The 26,873-nt window shown below is 31.8% G+C and overlaps 1 protein-coding gene across 1 annotated transcript in view; it reads left to right on the top strand.

Moving 5' to 3' along the window:
- LOC129806072 (uncharacterized) overlaps positions 1 to 26,873 on the top strand; it is a 54,434-nt gene that overhangs the window by 10,027 nt on the left and 17,534 nt on the right. Inside the window, exon 2 of the mRNA XM_055854397.1 lies at positions 11,902 to 11,943. Coding sequence (XP_055710372.1) covers positions 11,938 to 11,943 — 6 coding nt within the window. The 5' untranslated portion in view covers positions 11,902 to 11,937. The remainder of the gene's footprint in view (positions 1 to 11,901; positions 11,944 to 26,873) is intronic.

Raw genomic sequence — 26,873 nt, forward strand, 5'->3', positions numbered from 1 at the left:
TATAAAATAAAAATTATAAATTATAAATGGAAGGGCTATAATGATTGCTTTTGTTTATGGAACCTATCTGCATACCTAGTAGAGCATAGTGGCCTATCTTTGACTTGTTTAATTCAACTCCTCAAAGTGTTTTGATTCTTGGTGATCAGTAGAATAAATCCGGCTCGAGTATGTTTTTTTTTAGTAGACAAAACTTCAGATTTGCAAAATTACGCCAATAGACTACCCGCTGGGTGATATGGGCGGATATATAAAGATATCGTAAATTCGAGAAATAATAAATTATAAGGTGTCTCGGGTGTCTCTGAGCTTGAGCAATAGAAATTAATTAAAAACTGCAGTTCTTAACAAGTGCAATTCCCTCGAGATCATAAAGGTGAGACATCAAAATAATCATCGTGCTATTCTTTAACAAAGGTAATCAGGAAAGAAGTAAAAAAAAATTAGAGAGAATACACAGAGAGCAAAAAAAAAGAAGAAATTCCATTGATATGCAATTCAACGTACAGCATACTCGTTGGTACAATTCTTCCATTTTAAACCAACTCATTTTAATTACATGACAAACATACAAAGACCCCGGCAACATAGTACAACATATGAATGAATGTGAGAATAAGAGAGAAATCAGTTCAAATGATACGTTTGGCAATTTGATTGATCTCATATTCCAACTTGTTGAACTCTATATTGGAAGTCAATCTTGGGGAGAGATGGATGTATGGGAAAAGTGTATTAAATAAAGAAGTTCATGTTAGGAAATTGCTACAAAATTAGTATTTAATAGGTATACAACTTTGAGATTTTTCAACTTTAACAGGAAAATATCTTTTAATGTGCTCAAGTACTGGTTAATTATTTTTCCACCCGGTCTTTCGTATGTGACCAGAAGCTAACGATTGCTAGGCTGAAATGCAATATTGCTTTGAGAGAGAAATCACTGAGGTCTTAATTTTATTTTTTATTTACTTTTACAAAAGCTCCAAAATTACGGAAATTTGTATTACTAATTATCTTTGAAAAGTGCCGTATTTAAGTCCAAAGCCGTAAAATGGAAAGTTGACTTATGAATTTTTTCACGCGCACAAAACATTATCTCTTGTCTTTCCAACAAAATTTTTAAGGTCTTTACTAATATATGCAGTCCAAGGAAAATATTTGGTGTTAAATGGTTGTATTTTGTGAAATATTGTTTCATTAAAAAAATTTTTTTTTAAACGGAAAAAAATACCACAGAAAGTCACAATTGGATGACGAAAAGAACGAGAAAAAGTGAATGTATATTCACGTTAGATATCACGATTTTTCCTTTGTAAAACCTAATGACAGATCTCAGCAAGAATTATTGTTTCCTATTATTAGATTTTTGCTTTTATAAAAAATAAATAATAAATGAATGCATGACCAAACAGGAAACCCCAAAGTAACAATTTTTTGAACAATTATTGCCGATCGCACATTATGTATATATTTTGTATGTTTTATTGATGTAAATGCGGTCAACCAGATGATTACATCACTGTCAATGTCTGTTGACCACCAGCAGTGGACTATCTCACCTCTTGGCGGTGTCTCAGCACTTTTTCCATCAATACTGAATCCGTAACCTGTGGTGTTGATGACGATTGTAAAAAAAATGTCTAGAGGCATGGAACTCGTCTTTAACGCAGTTTTGTCCCACATTCGTGATAAATAACGAAAATGAAATCATGTGAAGTGAGAGAGAAGAGTGAAATGCGACGAATTCATCAAAAGCACGAGAGTTTTTTTCTTTACCTTCTTAACCCTTTCGTAACAATCAGGTGATATATGGTCCGTAAGGAAATTACTGAAACTAAATTTATTAACTGCAGTGACTCTCATTGGATGCAATTCAAAAATCTTGATAGCCGGAAAATTCTAAGGACCTTTATCTATCGGGAAACTATAATGGAAAGATTAACCATGCAGGGGGTCCTGGGATCATGCACTTGACGAGATTACACACACACAATTATGCATTTTTGCCTACCATTAGGAGTCAATAAATACGCCGCAATGTATAGGGGAGACTGGGGCAGAAGTCACAAATCGAAAATTTCAAAATTCTATATCTTTCAAGATCAATAAGATAGACCTTCGATATTGTACGTTTCTTAGAATTCGAACAAGGAATTTAGAAAATAAAATATAATGAAATTTTTAGCCCTATTTTTGAAATATAATATTTTCCTTGAAGAATATAAGGGAAGTGTACCACGGATCGGAATATTAAGAGACGTGCTCCATATTTAGTTGAATATATGAGTTCCAAAACAGTATTTGGTATTTTTTTAAATGCCAATTGAAATATTAGTGATCCATTTAACCATTTTCGTATATTGACACTTTTGCTAATGAGGGAAATTAATAATATATAGGTGCAATTGTAAGGATGCAATGTGTTTCACGGATCGGAAGGGACTTAATCATGTATTCCACGGATCGGAAGGGGGTGAACCACGGATCGGCAGGCATTTTTGATGAGGATTCTTCTGCTTTCTTGGCATCTAAATCACTCTACAAGGCTTCATTGAAGCTTCTTTGTCATCCTTACACTATGTACTGTGTAGTCACATGATACATCTTCTAAAATTGTTAAATTTAATGAAACTTTCACTGGTAAATTGTTCTATCACAACAAAAACATCTAATAATGGCTGTGAAGATGACAGCTGAACGCGCTGAGCGCAATTTTCCACGAAAAAAATGTGCCGATTCGAGGAACAGATGAGAGAAAACGTACTTGTTCGCAAAAAAAATTTTTTTTTTTTTCAAAATTCCTTACCGAAACAATTAAAAAAGTGTAATTAGAGTCACTGAATATTCATTTTTTTAATTAACACAGATTTGTAAATCATTTTAATCAAACATAATTCCTCATTCTTGTAGACAAATTCTCGCGTGAAATATTAAGAAAGTTATGAATGGCGGATTTTTTGATAAGACTCTGATACAGTGATTCAATAAATTACGTAAATAATAGCAATTTTGTTTGAAACTCGACGAGAAAATTGGTTCTGAAGATTAAATGTGAACTAACGTGATACAGTTTGATAAAGAAAATTACTAATATACAGTGAATAATTTTCAAAAGTACATTTTACGTTGGGGTTTCGATACGCGGGACAACCTTCCGATCCGGGGAACACTGACGATCGCTGGTACATTTACCTTATCAATTATTACTTGTTTATTATTCAAAATTTATGCGCTGATGATTGTTTCCTAAATGATTTGGATTCTTTGAATACAAAGCCGCTATCTATTTTAGAATTTTACAAAGGTTCTTTTCTCAAGAAATCTTTTTATTAAAAACGACCACTTGGGGTAAAAAGTAACAAAAGGGATGGAGCAAAAAGTAAGAAAAACTGAAGCAATTTCTTATGTCTCACGGCGAAAAACAAACGTCAATGCCATGTGTCGCCGATTGTTGTAGGCATTAATCAAATGGTTTGCATTCTTTTGTGTGATTTTTCTAAAATAGATTGAAAAGCGTTTTCTTTTTTATATAGATAAAGATAACGGCGCTTTGCAAAGGTGTAGAGGAATAAATTTTCTATGAAAATATGTTATCTAGGTATTTTTTTTTAATTTACGAAAGCTCGTAATAAAGCAAATCAAAATATGATAACATCCCATGCCTGATACTATTTGCCCCAGTATTTTTGAGAATAGTCACAAAATTACCTTATAAAAAATTGCTCAATAAATGTATTTCCTTACAAAATAGAGGAAAATTACTTTCACAAAGTTGTAGAGCGGTAAATTTCCTGTAAAACTGCGCTAATTAGAAGTTTCTGGGGAGCTCGGGTAGCTTGTAAAAAAACAAAATATCAGTTTTGTGACTTTTTGCCCCAGTCTCCCCTACTATTTTGTGACGCTTAAAATTTGAAAACACTTTATGGTTATTTATCAGTAAAAAATAAATTATTTTTTTTAAAGTAACTTTTTTTAATATCTTAACAATCTAATAACTGATGCCAAAAAGTTACTATTTATAATGTATTTCTTTTGAACAGTTCAAACAAGCATGTGGCAAGTTAATTTTTGTATATGGAGCTATTTGAAGCCAATTCCTAAATTGATCTCGGACTCAGCTCATAGTGCTCCGAGGAAAAAATTTATTTAAACAAAAATTTAGTATATTTATCCCTCCATACGGAAAGGTATCTTATAATACGGAAAATCTTCTCATTTTTTTGGTATTCAGTATAACGGTTGCAAGACCTAACAATTCCCATATAAATTTAAATCGAAGTATGAGAAAGTGGCTTCAAATTTCAGGCAACTTGCCAGGGGCGTGAGTTCAAATTTTTACGGCTGACTTATTTGAAAAAAAATCTCATGCGGGTATGCAAATTTTCTGAATGTATAATCCCATTTCGAGTAGTTTTTCTTAGACTCCCGAAAATGTGCATAATCTCGGGACCCCGTGTGTAAAAAATAGACCACGCCCTGCTTGAACAGAAAAAATATATTTCGTAAAATTGTTCGTAAATGTTTGTACGTAAATGTTTACATAAGTCTATCATTGACGCTATTTACACCGCCGCATTAGATTGGGACTGAACTGTTCTAAAATCGGATTTCAGATCATTAAGTCTCAATTCACGGCCGCAATCTAAACGCTTTCATAAAGGTCATTTAAATTGTCGCATTATGATTCAGACTGACTTATCCCAAAATCCGATTTTGGAACAATCCAATCTCAATCCAATGCGACGGTGTAAATAGTCTCATTTTCGCACTCTTCTTATTCTTTTGAACGTCACACCGAATATAGTTTACTTCAATCGAATATTGAGTGGGAAAAAATGAGATGCACATATAAAAAATGTCTGAGAGAGAAAAAGATGTGATTACGAAATTTTCCTGATATAAAAGTTGTGCCGGAGTCGAAGCCATTATGGCTCAAGCACACCTTTTAGACCTGGAAAATTTCATTAAGTCAAAATTCACATCCCTTTCTTTCTCAGACGTTTTGCGTACGTCTATCTCACACGTTCGCACTCTTTTTCTTCTTTTAAACATCACTACAATTTCAAGTTAGCTTTGAGTACAAAAGTATGGAATAGGGATGAAGAAATACGTTTGAAAAAGAAAGGGATGTGAATTTTGATTTCATCAATCTTTCCTGATCTAAAAAACATAGAAATAGAAAAATAGAAAAAGGAACAGCTAAAATTATGAATTTAACACACCTTTAAGATCACCTTCGCACTGTTCTTCTTCTTTTAAATATCACAACAAATTCAATTTAGCTCTGTCAAATTCGGACTCTGAAAGAATGTGAATTTTGATTTCATGAAATTTTCCTGATCTAAAAGATGTGCCGGAGCCATCAGATTTCAAATTCAATAAACTGATTTTGACTCGTTGGGATTTTGATTTAGAACTCTTTCGAGATTTTGGCGTTTGGAATTTAGGTTTTCGAGATTTTGACCGGGACTCTACTAAAATGTTTTATAGGATTAATAACATATCGATTGTGATTAAATATCAAGAACTTTTTTTCCCAATTGACTGGATATCGTCGGTTGGATCAGTAACTGTCCTAATTGAATTTGCCTTGTGTCTGCATTCGGTCTAATGGCCTCGCAGCAAAATTTATAGCATATATTCCCTAAATGCTCTAAAGCAGAGGTGTGCAAGAACCGTTGAAATCGAATAAACGTCAAATAAAACGTGTACGTCAATGGTCAAAACGCTACCAAAGCAAACTTATTTTGACGTTTATTCGGTTTCAACGGTTCTTGCATACCTCTGCTTTAAAGGGTTAAGTCTCCTAATGTTTGAGCCACAATATTTTAATTATCGTCTTGTTTTTCTTTTTGTTTTGTCACAACAATAAAGTTTCCCAAAAAAATACAACATCGTAAAAAAATGTTTATGATTTTTACTGAATTACCAAATCACTTGCTCGTGTAAATCAACATAAATTAAATAATTCATCGGGCTAGTCAGCAATATTTCTTAGAACTTATAGACCAGCTAAGATGGTATGAGTGGTTTTTATGCAGTATAAATCAAAAAAGAAGACAAAACAAGCAACATTATGAACTTTAGGAGTAGAAAGTAAAATTTCAGCATGCTCGCTCATACGTTTTGGTCTGATAAGTTCGCACTATGATGAGGAAATCCGCCAAATTCCTTTTCAATTTCTATACCAGTGGAGCAAAATATGCCACAATATATGTTGCCTTTTTCTTAATAAGCATTTTCACTAACCCACTGAGTAAATTGGTCTAGTGTCTAACACTGGCTAATTATAATATCATTCACGCAGCTTAATTGGTCACTTTGAGACTTCCGCTGTAATTTCAATAATTGGAATTAATGAAATCTTGACGCAAATCTTAATTATGTTAAACACGAGGCACTGAAGAATGCTATCTTGTGAATAGCATCTCGCAGCAAAATTACCGCATAAATTCTATTTGCCTAAAACATTAGAAATGCCAGAGCACCTCAACAAGTTGAACATGAGACGTCGCATAAGAATTTATATTCTTCTTAAGAATATAGTGCAAATGCACTCGACCGTGAAAATAAAATTACGCTACACTAATCGTTGTTCCTTGACTTCTTTTCAACAATAAAAAAAGAGTCATGTAAAAATTAATAACAAGAGAAATTTATACCAAAACATATTTTACTGTCATCCACTTGGAAATTTATTTTAAAAAAAAGGGAGTTATATAATAAAAAGAGACACTCTTAAAGCCATTTACTCTCAATGGCTTCATACCACGAGCCTTTTTTCATCACATATTCAAAATTGTTCGTTTACTTATAATGTGTTTGCATTGCAAAAAGTGAAATAAACATTTGCAATTACAATCTCATTAAAATACGTAAAAAAAGAACAATTTTAATTTGTAAGCAATTCGGAGGAAATTTTTTAATTAAGTAATCGACCAAAAATGAAACTTCATTTTGAACTTTTTAACCAAATGACCATGAAGGTTAACTATCACCATGTAATTAAAAATTACACACGGAATACAGCAATAATAACTAATTGAGTTGCCAAAATCTGGAGTAATGTAAGCTCTTTTCACCTCATATTTTTTTCCAAATAGGATTTATTTCTTTTAATTAATTTGCAATTCAATTGAAATTTGGAAATGGTAAACAAAACGATAAAGTGCAGTCAGAAAAAAATCATGTGTACATTTTAACACGAAAACAGATTAGAATCTACAATAAAAAAGGAAATTCAGGGTTATATGAGTTCAGGAAAATTTCACGAAATCAAAATTCGCCTCCCTTCTTTTCTTAAATATTTTGCATATGTCTATCCCATTCTTTCGAACTCTTCTTCTTCTTTTGAACATCACTACAATTTCAATTTAACTTTTAGCACAAAAGAATGGAATAGGGATGAAGAAATACATTTAAAAATCAAAGGGATGTGAATTTTGGTTACGTGAAATGTCCCTGAACCAAAAAATAGTAAATAAAAAAAAAGAAAAGAAAAAAAATCCTTTGGCACACCATTTAGATCAGGAAAATTTCATGCAGTCGAAATTCGAATCCCTTTCTTTTAAACATCACAATAAATTCAGTTTAGCTCAATCGTATTTAAAGTGCGAAAGAACGAGATAGACATATGCAAAGCGTATGAGAAAAAAGGGATATGAATTTTTATTTCATGTAATTGTCCTGATCTAAAAGGTGTGCCGGAGCCATAAGGCCAAAATTCTAGACAAGAAAAAAAATTAAGAAGTAATGCTGAAATTGCAATGAAAAATAAACATGTTTCTTTTTAGCACTTTACTGTTCTCAGGTGCTTCTGCATTACCGAATTTTCTTTGTGTTGGTTCCTGTCTCGACTATTTTGTCCAATCCTCGTCGTGTTCTAAAACCACTATGCAATAGTTACAGGTACCAATACAAAGAATAATCGATAAAACAGAAGATCATGAAAAAAGTAAACTGCTAGAAAAATATTCATTTACCTAGGAATAGTAAATGTATTCTAAATGTGCACAAAATGTATTCTCGTCAAATTGGAGCAGTGAAGCCATATGGATAATTAATAGGTTTGAAAAATGTTGAAGTCGATCGCGCAACCTTTATTTTCGATTACTTTTTATTCTCGAATTTTATTTTTGATCGCAATATCTTAAAACATTCCTTTTTAATATTTTTCGAGATTAAATAAAAAAAGATCAGTTTAAAAATTTTTAATTTCCAATAAATCTTAACCGTTTCTAAACGGTATAAAACGGTTACGAATCGATAAGAATATTTTGAACTGCAAGTCGTAGTCATATTGTTAGTATTTGTAACATTTACAAGAATTAGTTTAAATTCTAAATTGGCTAAGTAGGAATTCGAATACCTTTAACGCCAGAAAAATTCCTGGTGACCTAAAGGGGATTTGAACCCGGGACACTTGTATCATAGAGCAAGTGCTCTACCACTTGACCCATTAAGTACATTAAGTACATATCGACATACATAATATGATGAATACTGAAAAGCTACTTCTCTCTTTCCTTCTCTGTACGCCTCCTTTTCTTTCATTTCACCTGATCTTATATGAAATGTGCAAGCGAGAGTGAAAAAGAGAACGCTTCTCAGTAGGTTAGACAGAGATACCAGTATTTTTCCGCAAATAATACAGATTTTAATGCGTTTTATTTTCAATAAATTATTGTGAATAAACGAATTAAGGGAATTAAGATAGAAAATTCAAACTAAAAGTAAATGAAAAAATATTAAATTCACTGACTTTTAGGTATAGTAATTGGCGCATAAAATGTTCTATTTATGTGGGAGAATTTATTAGAAAATCGAAAAAACAGAGAAAAATGCACAATTTTGGGTGCACTTTTTCAAAAAATCTTTAAAAAAATATGCTTTATTTTCATCGTAGGTTCTTGATATGGTTCACAAGAATTATAGAGAATGAAATTACGATTCATTTCAGCTTTATATGACTCTCACCGGATAATTAGGACCAGAGATATAAATTTTTAATTTTATAAAACAGCAAAAAACTAAAAATTCATGTTTAAAAAAAATCTAGACGTGACCCGGACAAACGGATTTCAGATTTGAGATACTTAAATGACCCTCTAACAAGTTTTGGCACTCTCGTCAAAGACACCCACAACGTGTCTCACAGTGTAGTACGTGAAGTTACATATTAAGAATCTCACCTAATGCAGTCAAACTCCAGTAGTATAAACACATAAAATTTTATGACCAATCAATGTCAAATTGTTAAACAATTTTTATTAACTGAAAAACTTAAAGAACTTTTAAGGAATAGCATAAAATCCAATAATTTAAAATCATTTCTAATTCGAAATTCTGATATATCCTTACTGTTTTAGATGGAAAAGGAGAAAATAGCCAATAAGAAGTTCTGTTGAAATAAGACTTGTACTTCTTCATTGTTCCCTTATTTACTTTTGCTCATCTAAAATACAGAGAGAGTCTAAAAATTCCGAATTAGAAATGATCTTAAATTTATACCTTTTATCCTTAATTGATTACAACAACAAATAATAAATTAAAGCCTGCAGGGACATCAGACTAAACACGTTGACACTCTTAAAGTCATACTGCATATCTAAACTTAATTAATTATATTAATTTAAAGTGTCAATTAGTGGGGCATTGTCATTACCGGATTTCATAATTCTTTAATGATTAATTCTAATAATTTTTACTATCTTTATTATTTAATTCAATTCTTAATTGGTTTCCATAATTTAAATTTTCCGTGAAAGCTTTTAAATAGTTCAAGGTAGAAAATTTTAAATAATATTCTCACTATTCTCTTTATAAAAAATAATAAAAGTCGAACATTTGTGATTATCAATTTCATAAAGCTTTCAAGAAATCTGATAAAATTTAAATTCTTTTATTTTTCCAATTTCCGGTTCATTTTTTTTAATTATGGTTTTTTTTTAATTACAAGGAATTGACAGTGCCAGTGCAAGAGTACCTTTTCCTCTGCGTGAATGCATTTATTTCTCCCGCGTGTGGCGCTGGCAACTGTTCCCAATTTTTAATTCTCAAGTTTTCATCTAAAAAGTTCTGGTTTTCTATTATTGGTCATTTCCATTGAGAAAATTTTCAGATTTTTGTAATTTCCAATTCACAAGAAAGCTCGCAAAAAAGCCCAGTTTTGAATACTAACTTCTCATTGACATTTGTTTGTTTTAATTTAGCTTCTGTGTAAAAAGGCATAAAAATAAATTAAATCTTCATGAAATAACTGTTAAAAGATATCTTTAATCATTTGGTAAGCAAACTGACGCAAGGAAAGAGATAATGAGGGGTAATTGAAACCATTATTACCTCTTTAAAACAGCAACGTTACTGTTTTCTGACGCACTTCTATCACTTTGCCCACCTTTACAATAAATGAGAGTTCTGGACATACCGTATCCTCAATAGAGGGACATCTTCTCACCTTCAAAGAACCCAAATTTACTTGAATTTCATCTAAAAACACCTTCACTGTTAAATGAAAACAAGTTTTTATTATGGAAATTTTCTCAGTTGACAACTCATTGGCGTGCAAGTATCAGAAGAAAACTCAATAGATGGCGCTGTTCCCCATAGGAACAGTCTGGAAAACTGTTTCCAATTTTTATTTTTAAGTTTTTATGCGAAAAAGTTCAACAAAATTGAACTTTTTCTCATAAAAGCACCCTTTTTTTCATATGGAGTTGAAAATTTTCTAACAAATTTCTTGAAAACTTTCTCATTCATTCAATTCATTGAAATAGCACCATTAGGCCTTCCTACAAGGGGGAGTTCAGGGCATCCATTATTATTTTTCTTAAATAGGGATGTTATTGCCAATCTCATACCAAATTGAATCAAGTGTAGTGAAGCTCACTGGATACAATTTAAATACTTTAAACGCCAGAAAAATTCCTGGTGACCTGAACTAATTGAGAACCTAAATTACATTATGATAAGGCTCAGTTCCTGATAAAGCTTCTTCCATGATCCCGGAGTTTTGAACAAAGACGGAGCATTTTTATTACGTTATATCACAGTGGAAATGTCTTTTCTAGACATTCAGATCTTTGAGTCAAGGCGGGGATCTATCCGCCCAAAAACCAACGGTATTCCATTTAAAAATAGGATAAAAAAAACTTATTTTAAATATGCCCCAATTCAATGGTGCCCCACTTTCCCCTATATGGTAGTAGAACCCAGAACCTTTGCGTCACAGAGCTAGTGCTTTGTCTATTTTCCTACTGATGCTTCAGTGTTTATTGAGTAAAACTGCATATCACTTTCTCTTGCACAAATATCACATGCAAAACTCGTGTGACACCAATTTTAAGAATTGTCCAAAAGCCAAAGCATTAAAAAGTCCAGTCTCACACTTAATCTGAATAAAATCTTCGCATATTGTACAGTGTTATTGTGATGGTTGCAATTTGAAATTTGGTAGTCACTGAATGTGCAGTTTTTATGCGTGAATAATGGTCGCATTTCATTAAAAAAATAAAACACTTGTGATGAGATGGTAGACTTAGAGTCTCTGTACATATGTAAATATTTCACAGACCTTGAACAATTGTAAAATTGTGGAAATGGGATCATTACAATGGCCATTGTTGGTAAAATAGTTCTTGTGAAAATGTTTCAAACAATAAAGAAGTTGTGTTGTCTCTCATACTTCTTTTCCACGCGTTGCTACGGAAGAATTAGTTCAAAAATTCGAATTAGTACAAATGTTGTACAAAATCTGCTACAGATTAATTTTTTTTTTGTTAAAATTTGAAACATTTTCTTTGGATCTGATTTTTTTTTGGGGTAAATTGGCCATGAAGGTTAATAGGAATTGAATGAAGTGTCATCTGTACTAAACAATTGTTCTTTTCTATTTATTTGCAGATAATTTACCTTTCGTGACGTCACAGCATCTTGTACATGAAGGTAATGATTATTTATTGAGTCTTGAATGGTTTGTTGCTAAAATTCAATCCTTCAAGTGAATTGTTAACTTTTAAGCCTTTTCACTTGTTTTCTTTTTATGGCTCCCAATGTCATTCACTTATTTAAAAAAAAAATATGTATAACTTTTGTACTGAACATGCAGAAATATTTCACATAGGATTGGCCATAGCACATGCCTCATGCCACAATTACTCCTCGAGTGTTGAAAGTGCCAAAAGATTGCGATCACCCGCATTCTTTTCAGTGGTCAAATAATTATAGTTAGTATGCAGGCAGCCACATTGTGCTAATTTATATCTTTTTACCAAGACCATTGATTGACACAATAATTGTTTCCAATCGGGTAACATTCTAATTTCTTTCTCGTAAAAATTATTGTGCAATTGACGGATAAAAAATTGACATCTATTATTTAATTTTAAAGTGCGCCAGCGTAGGTGTAGGCTGGCAATATATAATTCTTCTTGATCGTAATGTCAGAATGTCGTAAAGGCAATGTCTCACTTTTGCGGTTGGTCGTGGTTTAATTTGTCTTTTTGATTGGTTAAGGTTAAACCTTTGACCAAAAATCAAGACTGGTGATTTTATTGCTCCATTGAAAACCTTACTTTTCGCTATTAAAGACTTTGTAATAACAATAGTTTTGGCAATAAATTTTACCATAAAACATTCAATCAGTAATTATTATTTATTTACCTCCATTACAATAGCATTTTAGATCAATGAGCAATAATTTATAGAAATTTTACCTGGAATACTTTTACAAATGAAATAAACTGTGTAAAATTTAGGGTGAAAGGAACATCTATTGACACTTTAAGAACTCGTGTCAGGACCATTTGTACTCTGTACCATTTGAAATACGAAATTTGAACACTTATCATTATCAGAAAACGTAAATTAATGAATAACTTTTATTTTATTACATACATTAAATAAATTTCAATATTTTGACAAAAGTATCAATAGGGATTCAATGTCGAAAAGGTGTTCATTCGACCCTACTTTAAAATATTTTGATATAAAAAATACGGGGGATAGTAGAGCACTTTTGAATTGGGGAACCTTTAAAATAGGGTAAAAAACCTTTTTTTTTTAATTGAAATTGAGCTTTATCTTAATTGGTTTATAGAGTTAAATTGTATCATGGTAAGGTCCAGTTTCATTTAAAAATAGGGAAAATGCTTTATTTTAAAGCTGCTTTATTTAAAGATGTTCCACTTTCCCCTATTTCTAAATGGAACTGGATCTTACAACGATATTGATGAGTTCTCACTTGGAAGGGGAAGAAAACAAGTTAGAACACTTAATCCTAGGCTTGTCACCGAAACCCTTCTAGTATCAAGGTGACGAGTGGAGATGATAGCCAGCACAAAAAAGGAACTACTTTTAAATCCCCAATTCAATTCACCAATAGAATTTCTCTTTGCGTCTTTCTTTATTGTGGAAGGAGGATTACGTTCCACACCCGATCCACATGCAGGACCTCATGTCTCCACAACAGATGTAATTTTGTTCCACAGACCAAGTATCAAGCTAAATTTCTTCATGATAAGGCTCAGTTTCATTTTAAAAAATAGGATAAAAATGCCAGATTTCAAAGGTAACCTAATTCAAAGGTGCCCTACTTCTCCCTGCATTTTAGTCCTATTGTTTTCACTGATTGACTAGACCTTTAAAGCCTTTAAAGCTTTAAGAACTTCAGCCAACCAGGGAATGCATAAAAATCTTAAAGGTGCTATTCCAATAAAAAACGGGTGGCAAAGAGTCTCAGGCTTTGCGAAGTGTTCGAACACGTGAATTAAATAGATAGGGGAGACTGGGGTAAAAAGTCACAAATTGAAAATTTGAAAATTCAATATCATCCAAGATAAAAGAGATAGCGGCTTAAAATTTTTTCCATAGATGGCCACCATAGACCTTCTTCAAAGTCGTAAGTTTCTTAGAATTCGTACAAGGAATTTAGAAAATAAAAAATATTGAAATTTTTAGCCCTATTTTTTAAATGTTTTCCTTACAACAGATATCAATTTTGACTTACTTATTTTCCAAAAATGATGCACTAGTAAATATTTCCTAAATGATTTGGATTCTTTGAATACGAAACCACTATCTATTTTAGAATTTTACAAAGATTCTTTTCTCCAGAAATCCTTTTATGAAAAATGACCACTTGGGGTAAAAAGTAATAAAAGGTATGGCAAGTAGTAAAATAATAAAAGGTAAAAAGTAATAAAAAAGTAAAAAGTAATAAAAAAAAGCAAAAAATAACAAAGATCGAAGCAATTTCTGATGTCTCACGGCGAAAGAAACGTCATTTCCGCGTCTCGCCGCTTTTTGTTTGCATTGGTCAAACGATTTGCAGTCTTTTGTGTGTTTTTTCAATTTCAACTGTGAACTTCTCGAAAACTGTGTTTTAAAAAGGTGTAGAGGAATAAATTTCCTATGAAAATATGTCACCTAGCTATTTTTTTAAATTTACGAAAGCTCGTAATAAAGCAAATCAAAATGTGATAATATCCCATGCGTGGTACTATTTGCCCCAGCATTTTTGAGAACGGTCACAAAATTACCTTTTAGAAAACAGCTCGATAAATGAATTTCCTTACAAAATAGGGGAAAATGACTTTCGCAAAGTTGTAGAGCAGTAAATTTCCTATAAAACTGCACTAATTAGAAATTTCTGGGGCGCTAGGGTGGCTTGTAAAAAAAATAAAATACCCGTTTTGTTACTTTTTGCCCCAGTCTCCCCTACTATATCTCAAAAGTACTTTTGCATCATTTCCTTCTCAACCGATTTAAACTGATTCACAAATCACAGAAAAGATTGTCTCAAAATGGTTTAAAGAGTAATAGAATTGATTTTCGGACGAAAATTACTTATCGGTTCATTAGCGGATCATTACCGGTTCATAAACCGACTTGAACCGATTTACAAATCTCTCAAAACATTGTCCAAAATACACTTCAGGAGTAATATAATTGAATTTCGAATAAAAATAGTTATTGGTTTAAAATCCATTGGATCCATAAATTAATTAAATCCATATGGATTTAATCCACGGTTCTTTTCAGAAAATTTGAGGCAATTGACTAGATATTAAAATATAGTATTATAACGGGTCAAACTCATTAAAGAAAAACATATTGAAAAAAATAATTGTGCGAAGCTTAAGCTGTCCGAAGGTAACGAGCTTTCCCCTACATGGCTGTTCTTAAGTACTTCTCCATTATCGACTTTCCTTTGTGCTGATTATATAAAAATATTATATTCATATACCTAAAATATTCATAAAAATATGAAGTGTTCGAAGCCAAAGTGTGTGCGACGCCTGAAAGTCTTCCCCTACTAAAAAATGCCATTAAGAAAGATTTTCCCTTTTTAATTTTTCACTAGAATAGCACCATAAATCATGCATAAGCAACATCCATATGCAATAAAATATTAATTCTATTCAAATATTTCAATCGCAATGCCGTTTCTGGCATTCTGCAAAAAAAGTTCGTTAAAATAACAGAAAAATTCTGCTAAACGTCTGCTAAACAAACCTTTTAATAGGCTAGAATTTGAGACCATTCAAAGCTTTATATAATCAGAAAATGCAATGCAACTAAAATTTTTGTTGCCAATAAATATTTAATTGAATGTGGAGAATGCATTATTGTAAAAATAGTATTTTAGTTTATTACTCATTCACATAACTACCATTTTAATTGCTTTTCAAACACTATTTCTTTTTTTATTATTTAGTATTTTTTAACTCTTATTTTTACCGCCCAAGTTGTATTTGAAATATCGTCATGTGGATCAGCAATTATCGTAATTTAATAGGGAAATACATAATTTACAAGAGTAACTAATTTAGGTTACGATTAAGTTGCGAAAATTGCTGATCTAGGTGACGATATATCAACTTGGAATTGAATTATTTTTTTTCTGTGGAGTAAAATTAATGATTTGACTAATTCGATAAATTCCACAACCTGCATATGAGCACTCTTGGTACCTTTAGTTTTATGCTAAGAAAATGAATTATTATTGATAGTTAATCATCAACAATTGTTGTACTCTTGAGATTCTTTGAGATATCAGGTGTAACCCTTTCAATGCCACATTCAACATTTGTTTCCATTTGATATGACAGTTGTCATATATTTCATTTGCTTTTCAAAATCTAAAGTAGAATAAATTTTAATAAATACTTTAGTACCGTCCACATTTGATGAAATTCAGTTTCAAAGCTCAGAATGAATGTTTTAATAATATAAAAACAAAACTAAATTAAATTGAATTAAAAATTTACCACTTATCAACCATTTCGTGCCTTTCTAAGCTGTGGTATTCAAAAATCAGACAATTGAATTTAGTTAAGATTCTGTTAAAAGGACGCTATTTACCAATATGACAAAACTTTTTCTCACATTTTGCATAGAGGAACATCCTTTTGACAAACTTTTAACAAGATCCACTTGGCTGTTGATTTGATTAAACTTTTCAATGAACTCTGAAAAAAAGTATTATCAAATTAACAAGAAAACCTTGTCAAAAGGATGTTTTTCCATGTAAAATGTGAGTAAAAGTTTTGTCAAATTGATAAACACCATCCTTTTGACAACGTTATACCATGATCCATTTGTTAACAATTTTTTTTTGCTAATTTGACAATTTTTTATGAAAGTAGGGTAAATGTATATAATTTCAGTTCAATAAACTTTAATCACAATTTCACAAATTTTATGGTAAATAAAAAAATCATAATTCTTTAACGACAAATAATAGTAAAATTTTATTGGTAAAAGAAAAATTAGATTTTATAAATTATCTTGACATCTAAGAGCCAATTTAAAATGATTTATGAACAATTCTTAGTTTTTCACTAACCACAATTAAATATTTTAATATCTATCATTACTATCGGGGCTGTTTCGAACACTTTTTTATGTTCTGACTTTCAGGAATTATTAGGGTACATTTTATTATTTATAAATAGACTTTCTTGGAAAAATGCCCAAAGTCTCAAATTTGAAATGTAATATCTTTAATAGAAATTGATTTTTTTTATTCCTTCTTCTTAAGGAATGTTGCTTGGAACCTTGTAGAGACTTTATCGTCTTTATTTACTCTGAAAATCATTCTTAATACATTTTAAAATGAATAAAAATGTAGATATAGCTTTGGTGGCCTATTTCGACCACCTTCATTCTCATAGTTCCTTGCCCTTTAGGAATTCTTCCAATACTTTTTTCACGTCATCTCGTTTGTCGAAGCTACATTTTTTGTTATTCTTTTGCATTGTATAATCTCTAGAGTACGTAAAATCTAAAAGTTCGTGGAAATTCGAGGAACAAAAAAGGTGGCCGAAATTGCAAGCTGGCCGGAATTTGGCACACTTACCCTATATAAATTAATATAATTTCACTTCAATAAATTTTAATAACAATTTCACAAATTTTATGGTAAATAAAAAAAATCATAATTCTTTAACGACAAATAATAGTAAAATTTTAATGGCAAAAGAAAAATTAGGTTTTATAAATTATCTTGACATCTCAGAGCGAATTTAAAATGATTTATGAGCAATTCTTAGTTTTTCATTAACCACAATTAAATATTTTAATATCTATCATTTCTATATTTTCTTGAGATTAGGAATACCGGGGCTGTTTCGAACACTTTTTTGTGTTCTGACTTTCAGGAATTATTAGGGGTACATTTTATTATTTATAAATAGACTTTCTTGGAAAAATGCCCAAAGTCTCAAATTTGAAATGTAATATCTTTAATAGAAATCTTATTCCTTTTTCTTAAGGAATGTTGCTTGGAACCTTGTAAAGAGTTTATCGTCTTTATTGACTCAGAAAATCATTCTTAATACATTTTAAAATGAATAAAAATGTAGACATAGCTTTGGTGCCCTATTTCGACCACCTTCATTCTCATAGTTCCTTGCCCTTTAGGAATTCTTCCAATGCCTCTTTCATGTCTTCTCGTTTGTCGAAGCTACATTTTTTGTTATTCTTTTGCATTGTATAATCTCTAGAGTACGTAAAATATAAAAGTTCATGGAAATTCGAGGAACAAAAAAGGTGGCCGGAATTGCAAGCTGACCGGAATTTGGCACACTTACCGTAGATACAGTAGACTCTCGCTGATCCGTGGACTCTTTTTCCGGGTGACATAGAAAAGTCCGTGAGACAGTTGAATTTTAAAAATTTTGTTGACATAATTGTCCCCGTTTTGGGTTTTTTTTTGTTAAAGCAAATGCGTTCTATGTACTGTAATTCTTTCTCACTGTAAATTTTTTGGACAGTACGCATGTTTAGAGACAATGTCAATTCAGTCAAGTCAGAATTTACTCCACAAATTTTCAGTGTAAATAAAAAAAATCGTTGGATTTCGAACAATTTGATGTGTATCAATCTCAAAATCCGTTTGACATTATTGGTCCCGCTCTCACGGATAAGCGAGAGTCTACTGTAGATAGATATTTTATTCATTAACGTCATCGACAAATGCTTTAAAAGCGCAACAACTTTACATAAACAGTGACTTGTTTTCACTCTATTGCGTCCACCGCCGTCTTAGGCGTTAGTAATCAACCTCTAGAGTAAAACGGTGGAGAAACGTTCACAGATTGTATGAGTCTTTGCATAGAATCTGCTTTTTTTGTGCTTAGACGTTCCTTACAAAATTATATACTTTAATAATTTTAAAAGAAAAAGTGAAACAGTCCACTTCTGCTCTGCTGATTTCCGCGAATCAAAGCATTGCAAGAGTAGGATGGCTAGCTCAAATGAGCTGTATACCAAACGGGCATGAGCCCAAGTGTAGAAGTCATAGAAACAGAAAAAATAAACAAAAATACAAAATAAAATAATTAGTTAATCTGGGATAGTTTAAACAAACTAAAAGCTATCAATCATAGAATCCTTAATCCAGGCACATCAGTACTCAGGATACCGCACGACGGCCCAAATCCATACAACAGAATAGGCGATCCCGAAGGCGTAAGGCAGTCAATGGGTTAAGTGGTAAAGATCCCAGATTCGAATTTCCTTTAGTTCATCACGGTTGGAATGATAACTTTCCGATACTAACGAATCGACAGTGTCGATAAATCTGTATCTCGTAGATTAAGTGAATGAAATGAAGTATTTTTGAACATTATTGGACCATTTATTGTACCATTCTTAAAAGAATGTGACTGTTGATGAATATTCATATTAGCTACATAAAGTGCAGCTATCGTTTTAATTTTTCAGAATCCACAGTCGATACTATCGAAAAAAAGTTATCGTGTTTTCCCTGTAAATACTTGATATCCCGAACTCCCCTTGCAGGAAGATCTATCCTCTATGGAACGTATTGTGCCACCATTATTTGGCTTAGTAATAGTTCAGCAATGATCCACTTGGTCATATGAAAGCCTCCACCCTATCGATCAGGTTATCAAGATAGTGTATTCTCCTAATTTTGCATTCTGAATTAATCTCAAAATTATGCTCCTGATTACCCAATAGCAGCTCCACTCAAAATAAAATCCATTTCAGTTGCATGCAATCGGGTTCGTTTCTCATGCAATTGAAGTCTTTCGTATTGTATGCACTTGGTATTCAAAAAAAAAACAGTGTATTTATTATTTTTTCTAGGAAAATTAGAAACTACCATCTATATTCTAGTTTTTGACACTTTACCAAAATAATATTTAGGTCTCTGTATTTAATGTTTCACAATCCAATTTATTTTAGCAAAGAAAAAAAAATTCGGAGTGCTATATATAAATTACCATAAAAGAATTCACCACACCCTCGTTACATGCCAATCTTTTCCTATCTCGCACAAAATGTCTCAAAATGATATTTGTTGGTCTATTGGTAATAGACCGTGTGTTACTCTCGTGGTGTTTTTATATACTTCCAAAGAGATATTTCATATGTAAATCATGAGTATTGTCCATTTTCATTTGCGATATTTTATACATTATATAAACTTCCGTTTCAATAAAAAACCCAAGCCTATATTGGTAAAGGCAGAATGTGCGCAAAGTCTAGGCTGTAGGGTAAGATGGGGTAATTCGGAATCCTCTCGCTCAGTAGGGGAAAATACTCTCCCTTCGTACGTTGATGCTTTCGAATAATGTGAATTTTCTTTTAGTCTTAAGAGACTTTTAAACATTTCTATTAAATAATATTTGGATTATCATCATTTGTTGATAATTTCGTGATAATTTAGTGTAAATCTCTTACGAAAAAGATAAGAAACTTTACATTATTCGAAGGCATGAACGTTCGAAGGGAGAGCACTTTCCCCTAATAACCTTCCCGATTTGAGAAATTTCTCCCCGGTTGAGGTTTTTTCTGTACCGATTCGATCGTATATCAGAGAGAACTTACCTAAAAATCCGTTGGAAGTTCGAAAGTTTAAAACGACGAGTTACACAAAAGTCAGCGAGTTAATAAAAAATCACTTTTTGCAGCAACCCAGCAGCGAAAGTAAAACTTACATGTAAGTGATTTGTAAGGCTCCGTGTAGGCTTTACTTTTCAACGACATGTAAGCCATACGAAAGCTTTGCAAGTGTATTGCTTTCAAAATAACTAACATGTATGGTATATGAAAGCGTACACCATCATGTAAGGCTTAAGTAAAGTAAGGTGTAAAGCTTTCTTTTAATCAACACGTTAACTATCCTAAAGCTTTACCATGTTTTGCTTTCATAAAATTTAGAAATAAGGTATATGGAAGTTTATACTGTCATGTAAGGCATAAGTACAGAAGGGTGTAAGTCTTTCCCTTTTTCGACAATAAATCATTATGAAAGTTTTACTATGTATTGTTTGCAAAATAATCAACATGTAAGTTTTATGAAGGATACATTATCATGTGAGACATAAGTATGCTTTACGAATGGCTTACTAGAAATTTTCACTTTAAGAATATAATTCATGCGAGCTACACCGAAGTCCTGCTATAAAGATTCAGTTGAATTATTTTATTTCTATTCATCAGTGGGATTTACTTTAATTCAAAACTACTTTTAAGATAAATGATTATGAATATGATTCTTATGATCATATTCTAGAGTGACTTTTCTAATGAGAGTCACTTTAAGTTTTCATACGAATGCTTTTCATGAAAAGCGTTCGTCGGCCTTATATTTAAGGCTACTTAGGTGACAAAAAAGTAGTTATACAATGTTAAACGTCCATAAAAGATAGTTTGACGTATGGCTTACAAGTTGGTCCTTTTTAAGGCTTACCTAGAGCATATTTTGCCTTCTGGGATGTTTTACATGAATGCATTTCTTATGGTTTACATGTATTTATTACTATAGTTTTACAGAATTTACTTACATATGCTTTACATGTGTATTTATGTAAGGCATCCTTAAAAGCCATAAAAATTCATCAATAGCTTTCCTATACCTTACAAGTAAGGCTTACGTAGATGACAAAAGTGTGGTTACACCGTGTTAAACCTCCATAAGCGATAGTGATTAGTAAGGCTTACATGCACTAACATGTAAAACTTATGTAAGGCATCTTTTCGCTGCTCGGCACTGACATTTTTGCCGATTTAAGAGTCAAGAATATCGAAATTCGAAATAGCAGAACAATCAGCGCTAAAGCGGCGAGTACGTGAACTTGCACTTTAGGCTCCCGACAGATTTTCCAATCGGTTTGGCTTGGCTTTGGAGTGGCTTTGTCTCTTTGAAAGGTTATTACTGAACGGAACCATTAATGTATATTTTCGAATTTTGAGATTTTTTCACTATTTGAGATTGTCGAAGAGAAAAAGGAAAACAGGAACAAGTACAAGACTTTATATTCGAGAGTACTTCTTCATTGTTTCTCCCTTTTCCCCTCTTAAAACCGTTAAGAAACAGCGAAGTTTCAAATTATCCATTGTTACAAATTACCCCATCTTACCCTACGACCAATATGTGAAATGGCAAAAAGAGATTCAAATTGCATTTTGGAGTAGGAGGGCAAAAATTAGCTTTTCGAAGTGAATTGGAGGAATTCAGCAAAACCTCCTCAATAGAAATATATACAAAATCTCGCACAATAAACATTATTTAGAAGCATTTTAAAATTTGCTCTCAATTCAACTTTAGAATCACCTTTTACTAAGCACGATTTAGTCGGCGTCGTGTTCATAGCTGAGTGGGGCGTTGGTTAGTCTTGTCTTGTTTTTCTTTTCGTTTCCCCATCCTATCTGTATATATATTTTTTCTTCTTGGCAATATACAACAACTTGGCGAGAAATTTTCAGTACATTTACCTACATTTACAGACAAAACTAAATCTATCGTGTTAAAATATAAAACTATATGTGGTCTGTCTCATAGACGAGAGCATTGTATGATATTGCATATGGTTAGTGGAGATATGTGTGCAGATAATATGTAGAAATGTGGAACAAAGCAATTCCATCAAGAATGCAATGCCCAGTATCTCTCTAATAATTTGATACTAAAAGAAAAAGTAAGCACGATTTTTATGTCAACAATTTCATGACTCTATTTTTTTTCAATTCCTCGTAAATCTAATTTCCAACATGAATAAAAATAAAAAAAAAACTAATCTCTGATTTATTTCAACCCTAACTTTACAAGACCAAAAATAAAACAAAAATTAAAAAAATGCGATCAGGAATTTTTAGAGAGATGGAATGCTTTTTTTGGTATGACAATAAAATCAATTTGAATATGGCAAAAGAGAGTTAGAGCCGCATATTCCAATTGAAATTGAAACTATAACTCATGATGATTTATGTGATAAGTTAGACATAGCACAATACTCAATTCAATTTTGTATCATTTAATACACATCATTGGTTCATTTACCAACACCATATGTAATAATAACACAACAATATCGTATAATTATGAAAGCTATGTACAATAAGAGGTGAAAGAAAAATGACTATGCAAACTATGCTTATTTGTCAATCTATATATGCACAATATATCTACAACATTAAAATTGTAAGAAGGTTGAATAATTCAAGTGGATGAGAGGAATAAAACAAGTAGTTTGTGGAGAGTTCCGTGTACTTAGACACTCTATTTACTTAAACTTTAGGGAAGGATGGAGCCTAAACACTTTAGGCTACAAGTTTAACTCCTCTCGAAAGTGCTATTAATTTCTGGACATTAAGAAAATAGAGGGAACACCAAGAAAACAATTCTCAAAAATTTCTCTTAATTAAGGAATTAGAGAAATTGAAGAAACTAAACAATGATGATTAAACCTCTCAGGCCTGAGGAGGCTATTAATATTAACACATAGAATTGATTCCTAAATATCGGCTCGTACACTGAGAAAAAAAGGGGATGCGATTAACTTTTTTCCCTCATAACTTTAACACTTTTTAGGTGTAAAAATATATCAACATTTTTTAATATTAATTTTACACCTTATTAAGGGTAAAATTAACATGAAAAGGGTAACTTTAACCCCCAATACACCTATAAAGGGTAATATTTACACCGATTTTGGATCAATACTGCAGGGTAAAATTAACATTTCCGGAATATTATTTTAACTTTTTCGGATTTCTCTCTGTGTAGAGCGGAGTAACCACTTATCGCCACCTTTACGAAAAATAGAAGTACCCGTCTGACACAGGGTAAGGGGGCCCAGCACTAGAACATTAATTTAAGACTCACCTTTAGGCCCTATCGCTAAGATATGCTAGGTCTGAATTAAGGACTGGATTTTTCCACGGACATCAATGGCGGACGAGCGAAATTGTCTTTTCATCTACAATAGTGTAGACGATTTCCTTAAAAAAAAAAACAATTTTTGAGGAAAATTGCGCCTAATGTGTAGAAGCCTTGAGTGGCGAAAAGTTGGTCATTGGCGAGAAATCGTTATTCCACCGTACGGTGTTAGGATCATCTCTTGCTGACCTTATTGTATTTTATAGTACAGAAATAGCGCTTAATTTAATTAAGACATGATTTTATAGTTATCAAAGGGGAGATATTAGGATGGAAATGTGTACACCACTTCCAGGCACTTCCAAAATTTCGCAACACTATCGAAAATGCTGCAATACTTCCAGCACTTCCTGCCCTTCATGCACTTCTTACACTTACTAATAAATAATTTATACAATCTTACGAGAAATCTAATTAAGAAAACATTAAAAAAATATCTGAAGAAATTTATCATTCCGCATATTTCTAACATTTTACTTATATTTTGAATTTATAGCGACAGATATTCTTGCACACTTTCAGTAATTGAATATTATCTTTGTTTTACGAAGGGATATCAACATATTTTGAATTTTGCTAAGAGACCAGTGAAGCTACTTTTGGAAAACAGAGTCTCTAAAAAAAAATGTATTGTTATTTGTAACTATTGAAACTGTGTTGGAAAGTCTGTAAGAATCCAAAAGTACGAGTGCAACAATTAATTCAGCACTTCAGACGTATTTTCACATTTTATTAAGCTTGATTCTCTCCCTGGTTCCAAAATTCTTTAAAATTTAAACGTTTTGCACTCTTGGGAAAGATTTTTAGTGATTTCTAATTAACTTTTGCAGCAAGCTTGGCTATTTTTTGCAGGACCTGTTGTGGACAGAACGCCATCTGACGGAAATTTTATGAATTATTATTTTTGGCATTGTAATTTAGGCCCTTCCGGCATTCTGTCTTTTCCTTTTGTGAGTTTAATGGCGAGACACTCGTGACGACGACGACTATAGAATTTTGGTTATTTTCTCGTGTAAGTTGTGAAAATGGTGTAAAATTATGTTATCTATTGAATCTAAGAGGGTATTTCTTTTCTTTGTGATAGGTTGATTAAATAGAGACAGACGGATTTAATAGATATTAAGTGATATCCAGAACAAGATTGAAGTCTTATTAGGTAAAGACAAATACGATTTATTTAGTAATTAGGACGACTTTTAATCAATTTACTCATTAGCTCTACTAGATCTTCTCGAGAATTAGAATTATGTCATTATTTGTGAGCAATTATATGAATTTGAAATAACTGTAAAAATTAAAGAAAACTATTATTCAGCTGAATATTTCCTCGGAAAAATTACAACATAAATTAAGCTGTAATATTATAAATTTGAGCATATTTGCTCCATCTCATTGTCATAACCGAACTTGTAAAATATCAAAAAAATCTTTTCAAATTACACTGCTGTTCGAATTAAAAACTTAGCTAAAAGTAACGTAGTCTGAAAAATATGGAATTAGGAAAAAATGACTTTATAATTGGGCACTTCCACTTCCAAAGACTTCCAAGCACTTCATTTTCAACCGTACATCACTTCCAACCCTAATATCTCCCCCTTGATAGTTATTTATTTTACTGCTCAAACTCAAAGACCCAACAGTTATATAGTCCGCTTTTTTCAATTTGTCACCGGCCTAGACTACAAATGATCAACTTCCGGTCTTCGATGGCTCCAGAAGTGATTTGAATATTTATCTCCAGAAGTTTTTTCTTTCCCTACACCCTTAGAAAAATTTAGTCCCAACAATCCCATACAGTTATGGAAACTATAAAATATAGTAAGCATAGACACATCCATATATTATATTTAGGTAGGGTATCTGTATGAAATAATTGACCAATATTAGTTACAGTATCGTTTTCATTTAGTTATCATAACTAAATTATATTAGTAACGGATACTATGACATATTAGTTCCAATAACATAAATGGGGTTGATACCCATCTTATTGGCTGTAATAACTATATCATATTAGTTGTGATTACTATATGGCATTCATTGTGATGCCTATATCTTATTAGTTATGAAGATTAATTTATAATAGTTGTTTCGTTTTAGAATCTTTAAAATTATTTTATACTGTTCATATTCCTGTTCCACGTTCTTATACAAATACATGTATAAAAGAGCAAAAGCACCCAACAGAAGTGTGTAGATAAAATGGTGCACAATATCACTCTGTTATGGACATAATTTATATGCCAATTTTTTTCAAAATCAATTTTACAAAACCCAAATTTTGGGTTGGGAAAATTTCATGAAGTCGAAATTCGCATCCCTTTCTCTCTAAATGCATATGTCTATCTCACTCTTTTGCACTCTTTTTCTTCTTTTGAATATCATAACAAATTAAATTACCTGATCAGAGGGCAAATTATTGAAATCGTACTCGCACCCGTGAGTTCCTTAATGGCCGAGTACGTGCAGCAAGTACTTTATATTATAAAGAAGTAATTACAAAAGGATTTGAACGATTTGAATCTGCCGGGTGTGCGAGTGGATTTCTCTCGACCTCTAAAAAGTGTTGACGGGTGCGAGTACGATTTCAATAATTTGCCCTCAGAATTTGAAGTGCGAAAGAATGAGATGTACATATGCAAAATCTTCGAGACAGAAAGAGATGTGAATTTTGATTCCATGAAATTTTCCAGATCTAAAAGGTGTGCCAGAGACTCATACAATTTTTTCTAATCAATTTTTTATAGCTCTGGCACATCTTTGAGAAAATAAAAAAAATACAAAGCCAAAATTCACATCTCCTTCTTTCTTAAGCGATTTCCATATGTCTATCCTATTCTTCAAACTCTTTTTCTTCTCTTGAACGTCATAACAAACTCAATTTAGTTCTATCGAATTTTGAGTACAAAAAAGTGAGATGGTTATATGTAAAATGTTTTTCTTGTTTGTAAAATTAAACAACAAACAAGAATAACCTAAATTACTGCAAGGACTGCAATATTACTACAAAAGTAATAATAAGTGACTTTTTTCAAAATTCTGTCCTCACCAAGAGCTTTTTTTCCTGATTAAAAAAAGCTCCAATGGAAAGCTCTGTACATCATTTTAGAAATTGAAAAGAAGCTGTTTTTTATTGAAATTTCTCTTTTGCGTGAATAATTCTATTTATTGTGATTTAACA

Source organism: Phlebotomus papatasi, chromosome 3 (assembly GCF_024763615.1).
Source record: "Phlebotomus papatasi isolate M1 chromosome 3, Ppap_2.1, whole genome shotgun sequence".
In the NCBI taxonomy this organism is placed as follows: domain Eukaryota; kingdom Metazoa; phylum Arthropoda; class Insecta; order Diptera; family Psychodidae; genus Phlebotomus; species Phlebotomus papatasi.